Here is a 12970-nt window from a genome sequence, read left to right as displayed (position 1 = left end):
TTTTTATCATCACTCTAAAGAGGCTTTTACTGATTGTCAGGATGTTTTTGCACTAACTGGCATTCCCTCAATTTTTATTCTAAGCTCTGCTGTTTTTTAAAGTGCCAACATGGTCACTATCTGGTTCTTAGAGCTCATCAAGTCAGCTTGGCTATAGCCGTAGATAGGAAGGTATCCTGGCTGCCCCCCTTGAGCCTATTGTAGGTACCATGAGAATCAAGATCCAGAACATTGATTTCTGTCCACTCACACCGAGTTCACTGGTTCACACTGATCACATTAGCGATTGGGTGATTGATATTCTGTTCCATGTATTAATTGGCAGTAAATATAAACTCCTAAGGAGACTAGAATGTTGTTGATCAACCCAAATTCTCTTTCAAGAGTAGTATGGTTCCCCATCTAGACCAGAGGTTGGCAAAATAACAGTCCTCAAGCTGGCCACCTATTTTTGTAAATAATGTGTTCTTGGAACTCAGCTATTCCCATTCACTCGTCTTTGGCTGCTTTGTGCTTCAGCAGCACTGTTGCTTGGTTGTGACAGAGACCAAATGGTTTACAAACCTAAAATATTTATTATCTGGCCCTTGAAGAAAAAGTTTGTCAGCCCTTGACCTAGACTATCAGAAGTTGCCAGGTAATCATGGTTTCATAGCATGATTGAGCTTAAGGGATAATCAAACGATCTCTGATACCTCCTTCACCGCTCTAAAATTGTACCTGCATTATCATTAGAATACTTGAGTCCTGTTAATAATTATTGTTTCCAGGCTTGGATACAAAGGTGCATAGGACACTGCCTACTCCGGTGGAAACACAATCTAAGCAGCTAATAGACATGTAAATAAATTATTACACTTTGACTCAACTTTTAATCAGTGTAGCAAAATGGGTAGATTAGTTGCTATTTCACTAGTGAACTGAAAAGGAAACTGATGGTTCTTTTCAGTTTAATTTGTACCCATTATGGTGGTAGAGGTAGTGACAGGAACTCAATATAATTCTAAAGTAAATTTAGAAGAATAAGTGATAATGGAAAATTTTAAAAATAAAGTACGATAAAAAATTAGCCCCACTCAATCTTTATAAAGCTGCAAATATTAAAACTGATAGTGTGGGAAATAAGAGTAGAATAATAGAACAATAATGTAAACAGTCATGTATATATAGGAGTTTAATCAAAGCAGTATCCAAAAATCATTAAAAGGGAGGGGTTATTTCATACATTGGTAGGATAACTAGTAAGTGACTTGGAGAAAAGTAACAAAAGAATTTCACCTAACATGATGTACCAAAATTCTGGATTGGTAAAAGTTGTCCTTTTAAAGAAAACAGGAAAAACTTTTAAAACAAATTCCTCAGAAGAGGAGAGGAATTTCTCAGTTTACAAACACGAGAAAGGTAAAGATGGAATAAGTTTACATGACAATAAAAATCTTGCAATTAAAAATCTTAAAGCACAAAAGAACTGTACATTCAAAAAAAGTGAGATGAATGGGCAAGTCACGAGAAAAGGGAAATGTTCACTAATTAGAAAACAAAGTTAGAAATTCAGTTTCCACCAAAATAACATTTTTTGATGTTATGCTGTATATTAGTTTGTTAGGTACGTAGGCCAAAGCAAAGTACCAGAGTCTGGGTGGCTTAAACAAAAAATTTCCTACAGAATAGAACTTGGGGGATCAAGGTGTGGACATGGATGTTTACTCTGAAGCCTCTGCCTTGTGGATGACCGTCTGCCTATAAATGGTCTTTCTGCTGTGTGTGTTTGTATCCTAAACTTTCTAAAGACACCAGTCCTTGGATTAGGGCCCACCTTAATTACCTCTGTAAAAGCCCTATTTAGAAATACTTTCAGAAGTAGGGAGGGTTGTGTGCACTAAAGAACATACAAAAATAGTTAATTTCATAAATGAAACTGGGTATATCCCAGCTTAGTAATTGGCTGGATTTGGGTTTTGCTAAATTGAACCATTTAGGAAAGCAATTTTGGCAATATGTTCAAGGTTTTTCTCAGTGTTGTCTTTCACCCTGTAACTTTGCTGTGGGGATTTCTCCTACTAAAGAAATTTTAAATACAGTAAGTTGCTCTCTGCACAAACTCATCCACCCAGCTTTTACTTCTAATAGAATATGGTTGAAGCCCATCTTGTAAATTATTAAGATTAAATGAAAAGGGCTTAGCACAATAACTAGCCCACTGTGGTTACGTATTATCCTCCAATGACAGGGATTTCCTAGGTTTGCCTAAAATTTAAATGAGCTGCTAAATACAGAGGATGCCAAAAAAAATGCACATTTTAAGAAAGGAAAAAATTATTAATATATACCGATGAGTACAAGTCATGTTTGACTTCTGTAATGACAAGAGGTGCTCAAAGTGGTTACCATCAGTGTCCAGACACTTCTGATTCTGGCAAACTGCTTGAGCAACGAAGTGTCCACTTGTTTACATTTTTTTGGCACCCTGGTACACTGTAGCATCCTGAACAGCTGTAAATTTTGTAAGTTACTGTGATGAATTTCTCCTGTGAAGTATTTACCTTATAAATCCTGGCCTTGATGTAAGGATTTAAGTACTAATGGTTTTAAAGGACTTTCAAATTCATTGAGGAGGGGCTTAAGAAATGCACACAACTTTGGGAATTTGGGGAATATAGATTCCTCATCACTTTACAATAATTATGCATCCATATAGGGCTAGTTATCTAGGTTGCTCTCCTGTGAAAATATGACCAGTAAACTTACCCTTTATTGTAACGTGTGATAATTTTGTTTTCCACTAAATTTGGAATGAGTTAAGGATTTTTTTTCAAGTGAAAAATGGAGGAGGGCGGGCACGGGAGTCAGAATCAGCACTTTGTTCTATCAAATTACAGTTGATTTTTGTTCAGAGGTTGTTTCCTGATACCGTCTTGTCTAAGCCACCTTCTATTTTCCTCATTAACAGCTCACTTTGTTTTAACACTGGAGAGGCCACCCTAATTGCCGAAATGTTGTTTACCTATGAAGCGTCCCCATTTCCTGTCTATAGCATTTTGCTCTCGTTTCCAGTTTTAAAACTTTGGGGAAATACTTTCCATTCCAGTTTCAGTGCGTGTGGCTTCCAATCACTCAAGATTTAAATTTTAAATAGGTCTCAGAACCGAACAACAGAAAAAGCTGAAATCCAGACAATTACTAATTTGGGGCTATTTGATGCAGGCGGTGTCCTTCTTTTCAAAGCATTGTTTTAGTGGGTGCCATCAGGGAACTAGCTATTTTGTACCCTGCTTCCCTCACTTTTGTTTCCAGCGTTCACAAATACAATGTTTAATGAGCATGGACGAGCCTCTTCCCAAACCCTGCAGCAGTAGTTCCCCATAATCCGGGGACTCGGCACAACATGGCCCCTATCAGCAGCTTCCCTCCACCCAGCTTCGGTCGCGCAGGCTTGCGACCCCGCGCGTGCGCACAGAGCGGCCACCGCGTGCCATCTCACCACCCGCGTGCACGCGCCGCCCCGCCCCGCGGCGGGGACGCGCTCGTAGCGTCATCAGTGTTTTCGAGAAGAGTCTCGACCCTGGTGCTGTCAGCTCCATTTTGCTGTCGGAGCCCGTCGCAGCCAGTTGGGCTTCTCAGTGGTTGTGTGGCAAGCTTTGTCTCCTTCGGCCTGGACGCTGGCAAGAGCGGTAAGACGGAGAAGGAAGCGGGCTAGGTGTCGCCCTTTTTTTCTGTGGGTATAGAGCGCCAGGCGAGGTCTCCTCCCTGCTTGTTGGCCGCCGGGAGTCTCCTGCACGACCACCCCCCCGACACTCCCCTCACTCCCTGGGCTGCACAAAGGCGGCCCCGGTCGACTTCCTAGCTCTGCCGAGACTGTCGCTGCTAGTTTCTGTTTGAAGTTCGACACCCCAGATACTGGCGGAGGGTAGTGACGGTGGTTGTGAAGTGGAGAGCACTCCTTGAACGTTTGCCTTCCTCTGAGGGGGTTGGGAGGGCTGAGCCCGGGCGCCATCTTATCGGCGGCGGCAGCCTCGGCCGCGCTACAAAATGGCGGCCGAGCGGAGGCGGGGAAGCTTCCTGTCGTGCGTGTTGTTTACTTGGGTTCTGGAATGTGCGCGAGTCACGCTTTTGTGAGAAACTGTGTTCGTAGCAAACGGAGACAGAGACGGAATACATTGATTTGGTGGAAGGCAATCTCACTTAACATCTGGTTGCGTCTTAAAGGACTGGACTGAATCTGGAGTGCCTTTCCCCTCAGTGGTGTCTAGGTCTAGAAACTCGAGGAAAGATAAATAATACAATATTTGAGGAGCGTGTGAACAGGCATTTTATGCACTGAAGTTCACTGCCTCCAATCTCTGGGGAGCAGTTGGGAGTGTTTTGATTCAGACTTGAGTGCAGAGGCGTGGTGGAGTCCGGGCAGTCAGTACTGGTAGGAGTGGTGGTTGATGAAAAGTCATTTCTATGGAATGTGTTTTTCAAGTTCGGGAGTTTTGTTCGAAACATTTCTGAAAGGAAGATGGTTCCCCTCTTCCCCCTAGTTGATTGTGTAAGATTCCTTTTAGCAAAAGCTAGGTTTTGTTACGTAAGTGCTGGGGAGTGGTAATCAGAAGACGGTGTTGTGTAGTCTTCTAATGCCTCCGTTGACTTCTGCGTTTAATAAAAGACCTTGATAGTTTGATCGGTTTATTCCCTTTACAGAAATTATCACTAACGATGGTTCTGTTGAGAACAACGTTTGTGATTGCAAGTGAGTTGGAGGCTAGTTTCTGATGATACCGCGTTTTGCTGCAGAGAATTAAATATGTGGACCTATAGTAAATTTCTGCTGGCAGGAAAGGGGTACGATTTTACCAAAATTGATAATTTGGGGTTTCCCCCTTTTCTTTTCCTACACTCTTCCAATAAATCCATGTATGACATGCATAATACCTATGAAAAAAGTTCAGACTCCACGTTATGGGACAGAGCAGTCTTTGAGTTTATTGGTGATTTCAGATTGGGTGACTGACTTTTGAACTTTGAACTTTTGATTTAAAAAGAATAAGTCATGGCTAGAGTGAATTTGCAAAGAAAAGTTTTGTTAAATTGCTCAGTGTTGACGTGAGATACTATATAACTGGGGAAAAACCTGTCTTTTTCTGTAGATGAGACACTCAAAGAGAAGTTACTGTCCTGATTGGGATGAAAAAGATTGGGATTATGCAAAATGGAGGAGCAGCAGCAGCCATAAAAGAAAGAAGACATCGCATAGCAGTGCCCGGGAGAATAAGCGCTGCAAATATAATCACTCTAAAACATCTGATAGGTAAGGAGGGCATTATATATATAAAATAAAATATGTTAAAAAACATGTTCACTATAACGTCATGTGTCAAAAATGGGGGGGTACTACATTTTCACGATTAAAACTAGTATCACTTAAATAACTGACTGCCATTCCTTCCTGTTTCCAATGATGGCTTGTAATGTTGGTAAAATTGTGTGGATTTCTTTATTGGTGGGGAAAACAAAATCTTATTAAAAGAGGACTGTCTTAAGAGATTTACTGAGAATTTGAGGATGTTTGGTATAAAGCATGGGAAGCATGTAAAGCATAAAGCACGGGAAAAATTTTTTTTATTTTTCTAGCCATTATTTGGAAAGCAGATCCATAAATGAGAAAGATCATTATAGTCGACGCTACATTGATGAATATAGAAATGACTACAGTCAAGGGTGTGAAACTGGACATCGCCATAGGGACCATGAAAGCAGATATCAGAACCATAGTAGCAAGTCCTCTGGTAGAAGTGGAAGAAGTAGTTATAAAAGCAAACACAGGATTCACCACAGTACTTCACATCGTCGTTCACATGGGGTATGAGCTCTTTTAAAACATTTTGGAAATTTTGTTTCCCATGTGGAACAGGAAAGCTTTAATTTGTGTGTGATCATTTGAGAAAGTTCTGTTTAAGATGAAGTCATCTCAATTTTAACTTACAGGATTCTTTCTGTTTGTGCATTGGATAGGAAATTCCCAAAGTATGATACATAGTTATATAATTACTAGATTTTATTACTATTTGGCAGCTAATTGTCATTTCATTGAAATTGTGGAGGGAATTTAATTTAGGTTAGTTTATAGCAATGATTGCAAGACTGATTTTTTTTTTTTATGGTAACGACAGCTGATTTGTTTTGATAAATTGAGGCTTGATCACAAAAATGGATTGGGCATTTTATTTTTATATGAGGATTAAGTGTTCCTCTGTTCTAGCAAAGCATGCACTCTGATCTTTTTTTTCGCTAAGCAAATCACTTTAACAGATTTGAACATTGTGAGATGTGTATTAATTTGGAGATCAGCTCAGATGACATTTAAAATGCCATGGTGTTATTGTATACCAAATCTTTTTTTCTTCCCCAAATTAGGACTTTTATTTACTGTTTCAATATTTGTTCTTTTAGATTAGTTAGGAAATCTTAATATGGCCACAGTCTACTTTGACAAGTAAATATTACATCCTACAATTTTGCAGTATTAGGACACTAGGAACTTAAAATTATGTTTCAGTGAATGCTACAACTAAGCCATTTTTTAAAAACAAGAAAACTATTGTATTATGTTTTGTTGCCTTACCACTTTGAGTATCTTATCTGAAAATCTGTTCCTTGCCATGTTTTTCTCCTGTTAACATAAACTATGTGCCCTGTGAATTTCTGGGGACTGAATTTGAAATTGCTCCTGCCAACCGTTTGTGGCCTGGCGTGTATCTGAATGCCTGAATATCTCCCCGCTGAATGAATTTCGTATTCTGCCCTGAATTCACTCGGGTATATTGATTGGCTGGATGATCTTGGTGCCGCCCACTTGACGTTTCCAGAAGAGTCACCGAAGGAAAAGAACCAGGAGTGTAGAGGATGATGAGGAGGGTCACCTGATCTGTCAGAGTGGAGACGTACTAAGTGCAAGATGTATAGAATATTTTTCAACACTTATTAACTTTTCAGATAACATAATCTATATATATATATAGTTTAAGATTTCAGGGATTTGGAAATCTTTTTTTCTTTCTCTGTTTTTGTTTTTTTTCCATTTCTTTTGGTGGTGGGGGGAGTTGTGTTTTTTTTTTCCTTTAGAAATTTAATGTTTGTTATGTAGAACTTCCAAAACAGTAATTCAAGTTAATGAAATAAGTTTTAAAAATGAAATTAGACCTAAAAATAGTTACATGTTTTTTGACAGTGTTGACCAATAAAATAGTGATAAGGACATTTGTAGCATCAACTAGAATAATCTACATTTATAGCATTTATTATGATAAGTGAAATGTTTTCACTTCTTGGTGTGACTGAGAGTGATTTTTCTCTTTTAGATGAAATTGTTGATACTTTAGGTGAAGGAGCTTTTGGGAAAGTCGTGGAGTGCATCGATCGTAAAGCGTAAGTTTCCTAGCCTGAGATAGCTCTTGGGGTAGTCAACAGTATAGAAACTATTTAGCTTTAGAATGTGGTCTGATCATTAGTTAGGTAGAGTTTTACCCTTTTGGCTTGGGTTTTTCATTTGAACTCCCAGTCAAAGACATTAGCTGTTTTTTCTTTCTTTAAGATTTTTATTGGGGAAGGGGAACAGGAATTTACTGGGGAAGAGTGTGTACTTCCAGGACTTTTCCAAGTCAAGTTGTTGTCCTTTCAATCTTAGTTGTGGAGGGTGCAGTTCAGCTCCAGGTCCAGTTGCTGTTGTTAGTTGCAGGGGGCGCAGCCCACCATCCTTTGCGGGAGTCGAACCGGCAACCTTTGTGGTTGAGAGGACGCGCTCCATCCAACTGAGCCATCCGGGAGCTCAGCAGCAGCTCAGCTCAAGGTGCCGTGTTCAATCTTAGTTGCAGGGGGTGCAGCCCACCATCCCTTGCTGGAGTCGAGGAGTTGAACCATGTGGTTGAGAGCCACCTCCAACCCAGCCATCTGGCCACCCAGGAGCTGAGTGGCAACTCATTGACTTCATTCTAGTTGCGGAGGGTGCAGCTCGCTGGCCCATGTGGGAATCAAACTGGCAGCCCCATTGCCCAGAGCTCGCGCTCTAACCAACTGAGCCACCTGTCTGCCCCGTTTGTATTTTTAAGCAGTAGCAATTAATAGTGTATGCAGTCTAATTTAATTTGAATCTGAGAACAGATTTTATTCTTGTTTCACTGGACACGATTGTGAACATTTCTTTCTTATTATTCCCCCCCCCCCCAGATCAGTGGTTCTCAGTCTTGATTTTATATTATGAGTCTTTGTAGCTTTGCTCACCCCATATCTAATGAAGCAGTCTTCAAGATATTTACCTACAGACTTGTACTTTTAGATGAAAAAAGGTGCCATAATTATCATCCTGCTAGCACAGCCAGGGCTGAGAATTTTTCTAGATTGTTGTCGCAAGATGAGTTATCTATGTCCATCAAACTACTGATTGAAATTTCTTAAGATAGCGTAAGAAATTTTTCTGTTACCTTTTTTGTTCTCTGGAAATTTTTTCCTATCAGAATAATCTTTTCTAAATGATTTGTCAGAGGATGCTTCCCATTATTGTTGGGATTCTGAGAGTTAGAGCTTCTTACTGTACCCTAACAGTATCCAACTTGATTGGTAACCTGGACCAAAGGAAGATTTGAGCTATTGTTTGCCAATGATGTGTACTACAGGAAGAAACTGCTTTATGTACGTTTGTTTTGAGTCATAGTTGGAATGCAAATTGAGGTGGTAATATCCCAATATTCTTGTTAAGTTAGGATTGTTGATACATAGTTTAGTTGAAGGACCAAAAATAAAATCATGTGAGTGGTGGTCTGATGAAAGAAATGTTTGTCACTCAACATGTATTTGTATTACCAATCCTACCATATGTCCAAAGGTCATTCTAGTTGCTTATATTGCGTTGCAGTTAGAAGAGAGTACTTAACATATAATCAGACAAAACTGCATTCTAGGCCATATAGTCAATAAAACAATTATGATGAATCAAAGTAAAAGTAGTACACTTTCAAGAGAGTGGTGGAATAATGCAATTAAATATCTTTATCATTTTTTAAAACTTGTACTTATTATCTCTGACAGGGGAGATAGACATGTAGCAGTAAAAATAGTTAAAAATGTGGATAGATACTGTGAAGCTGCTCGCTCAGAAATACAAGTTCTGGAACACTTAAATACAACAGACCCCAACAGTACATTGTAAGTATCAAAATAGAACTTAAGAAATGGCCTCAGGTAGATTTTAATTGTAAGAAGCTGTACTAAGTTATTTTTTGTCTGTTTATAGCCGCTGTGTCCAGATGTTGGAGTGGTTTGAGCATCATGGTCACATTTGCATTGTGTTTGAACTACTGGGACTTAGTACTTATGATTTTATTAAAGAAAATGGTTTTCTGCCATTTCAAATGGATCATATCAGGAAGATGGCACATCAGATATGCAAGTCTGTGAATTGTAAGTACTTTGGCATATCTTCCAGAAATAAGTTTATTGAGACTAATTTAATGACTGATTTGGATTTGGGATACTAGGACTTTGAAGCCTGACTTAAGAGTAGGTATAACAAAGATGTAGTTTATAACAACTTGTTGGTCAGTTTACTGCTTTTCATTCAGTAAATAGTGTATTAATACATTGTCATGTAGAAAATAAGGATACAGCCTTTTCTGATTCCTAAAACTATTAACCTACAACCACTGAGTTAAAATTAAGGAATGTCAAATCTCAGCTCAAGAAGAGAGAAGGATAATTCTTCATTTTTTAAGCAGTTAGCTCTCAGTAGACTAATTTTTTAAGGAGGCTAGAGGGTTTCAGTTACTAGTGGTTTTCTAGCAGGCTATTGAATGTTTACCATTTCTTTAGACTTGTGAAAAAAGCATCAGAGGTTTTGTATTGGTAATACTTTTGGGTTTGGTTAGGTTTTGGGGTTTTGAGTCATAGATTACAACAACTTTCTGTTTCATTCTCAGTTTTGCACAGTAATAAATTGACTCACACAGACTTAAAGCCTGAAAACATCTTGTTTGTGCAGTCTGACTACACAGAGGCGTATAATCCCAAAATGGTAAGTCTTCAATGTATTATTTTCAGTTTTCATGGAATATTTTGTTTTCTTAATGTTATGCCTCCTTAACCATCATTTATGGTTTTCAGAAACGTGATGAACGTACCTTAATAAATCCAGATATTAAAGTTGTAGACTTTGGAAGTGCAACATACGATGATGAACATCACAGTACATTGGTATCTACAAGACATTATAGGGCACCTGAAGTTATTTTAGGTATGTATTTAATTGTGCTTTGGGAACCTTTTTATGTCTTTATTGAAGCTGATTTAAAATTATAGTTCTAGGTCCTTATTTTTGTGGGATTTTTAACCTTGTTAAGGAATTAGTATCAAAACACATTAAGGATTTTAAGCTTTTATTTGTTCCAAATAGCCAGCTCTGGGACTTTTGAGTAAGTGCGTTAACGTTTTTGGAATTTAGTTTGCATGTTTATAATATGTTGTGGAGTTTTAAACATAAATATCCTGGATACTTTGAATGTCCAGTCAGTTCTTGTATGGTGTAGATAGCTCCCATTTTATAGGTCCGGAAATAAAGGCTTATAAAAAACACCCCCCCCCCCCCCAATTTACTAGTCTCAAGAGCCAGTTAGGACTTGCAACCAGATGTCTTCAAGAGCCCAAACTCTTACATACTATGCTATTATGTTTAATCATGGATTAAGTGATTCTTTCAGGGTCTTTTCTAGGTCAAACATAAAATCATACACATTTTTTAAAATGTGAAGAAATACTGAGAATTTGTTTCTTCTAACAGTTTGCTTTATTTTGCAGCCTTAGGATGGTCCCAACCATGTGACGTCTGGAGTATAGGATGTATTCTTATTGAATACTACCTTGGATTTACAGTATTTCCAGTAAGTGTCAATGATGTATTTCAGTGTCTTTGTACAAGAAAAGTGTCTGTTTTATGTGAATGAGCACTTTAACTCAAGTACACATATTTAGGTAGCTTTGTTCCCTCATCGTAGACTGTTAATTGTAGGTAAGTGTAAAGAAATAAAAATCATGTAATTCTGATGCTGTTGTGCATTTGTGTTTCCTTAATAATTTATCATTTTATTTAAAACATTTTAAAGTGTATTATAAACAACCTTGTTGAATTAGATGAAATCTTTGATCTTGCTCTGTAAGCCTTTAGTATTTGTTGTCCTGTAACTTGCTAAAAGTATGCCTTTTTTAGTGATCACCTTCCTTGTGTCCTCTAATCATGTATGGACTAAAAACATAGCAGCTATGTTAAATGAGAATAAAGCACAATGTGCAAGTAAAGGCAGTTAACAAGTTTTTCTTATCATTTCAGACACATGATAGTAAGGAGCACTTAGCAATGATGGAAAGGATTCTTGGACCTTTACCAAAACATATGATACAGAAAACCAGGTAAGTTTTATGTAACAGTAGTGCCATCCTTAGTACCACTTGGTCTCCTGTCCTGATGAAAACTGTAAAACAGTGGAATCAGACTAATGTTATTTCGATTAAGTAGCTGAGTACTTTGCTGGGAAGCCAATAACTATCTCTAGGTTGCCTTTTAAATCTCTAGAAAAGCATTAATCTCTGATCTATAAAAGCATAGTAATCGATGAAACCAGCCATTTTTGTTAGATGTTTGTATCAACGTTATAAACATTAATGGGTATTGACTTACTCTTAGGAAACGTAAATATTTCCATCATGATCGATTAGACTGGGATGAACACAGTTCTGCTGGCAGATATGTTGCAAGGCGCTGTAAACCTCTGAAGGTAAGCCTGGTCATTGCTTAAATGGCCCTTGAGTTTCCCATCTTTTTATGGTGGGGAAATAAAATTATAAATGGTAATAGAAAAGACTGTTGACTATTTCTTTTCCTTTCAGGAATTTATGCTTTCTCAGGATGCTGAACATGAGCTTCTCTTTGACCTCATTCAGAAAATGTTGGAGTATGATCCAGCTAAAAGGATTACTCTCAGAGAAGCCTTAAAGCATCCTTTCTTTTATCCTCTAAAAACTGTAGATCTGTAATTGTACAGCTCTCTTGAAGAAATTTTATAGACTGTATCAGTCTTTTTAAATTTTAAGTTATTTTGTACAGCTTTGTAAATTTCTTAAATTTTTGTATTGCCATGTTTATTTTTAGATGATTTGTTAAGTATACAGCTAAGTAATGAACATCTTTTTCAGTGATTACTGTATAAAATGATTTATTCAGAATAAATTTTTGTGTTTGAGAAATTTTATGAATCTGCATAGTTTGTTTATAGCACTGTTTTTCTATCTTTAAAGGATGGACATGTTTTTCCTATTGGAGGATTCCTTAAGTTTTCGGAAATACTTTGTTTCCATTTTAGCAATTTCCAGCATTGGAACGAAAGTCTCATTCTCTAAATCAAATGTTAAAGAAACCAAACTACAGGACATAAAGAAGTCCAAGAGGATTTTGTTCTCCTTTTATTCTTGTTTAAATTTAATACTGCTTTCTTTTGTCTCCTCCTGAATGGGATTCTGGAAATGGCTTAAGATCCTGTACTCCTTCAGGAATGATAATGAATAACAGAAAAGCTTCCAGAATCCTTTGTAGCCAAGTCTGAATTGAGTGACTAAAGTCAGGTTTTGTCCATGGTTTTAGCTATACTTGATCCATTATACTTGATGCTACACAGTTTGGTGGGATATTTTGGTTTGTTTTTAATTTGCTTGGAGTAGTTTTAGGTTCACAGCAAAATTGAGGATACAGAGATTTTTCTGCTCTGCCATCCCCATCCTCCCATGCATTGCCTCCCCCATTATCAACATCCCTCACCAGAGGGATATTTGATGTAAGTGATGAACCTGTATTGACGTAATTACTCAAAGCCCACAGATTATCTCGAGTTCACTTTTCCTATTGTACGTTCTATGGGTTTGGACAAATGGATAACATGTATCCATCATTAAT

General features: G+C 37.9%; 1 protein-coding gene across 1 annotated transcript; it reads left to right on the top strand.

Moving 5' to 3' along the window:
• Nucleotides 1–3504: 3504 nt before the first annotated feature.
• Nucleotides 3505–12272, top strand: CLK1 (CDC like kinase 1). Its single transcript, XM_081051184.1, has 13 exons — nt 3505–3671; nt 5130–5290; nt 5614–5842; nt 6849–6939; nt 7341–7407; nt 9064–9180; nt 9269–9435; nt 9951–10045; nt 10135–10264; nt 10825–10907; nt 11354–11433; nt 11708–11798; nt 11911–12272. Exons 2-13 carry the CDS (start codon nt 5130–5132, stop codon nt 12055–12057), a joined length of 1458 nt encoding a protein of 485 aa, XP_080907310.1. The 5' UTR covers nt 3505–3671; the 3' UTR covers nt 12058–12272.
• Nucleotides 12273–12970: the final 698 nt, after the last annotated feature.

Source organism: Rhinolophus hipposideros (assembly GCF_964194185.1).
Source record: "Rhinolophus hipposideros genome assembly, chromosome: 6".
NCBI classification, from domain to species: Eukaryota; Metazoa; Chordata; class Mammalia; order Chiroptera; family Rhinolophidae; genus Rhinolophus; species Rhinolophus hipposideros.
This window is presented reverse-complemented; position numbering and strand designations above follow the sequence as displayed.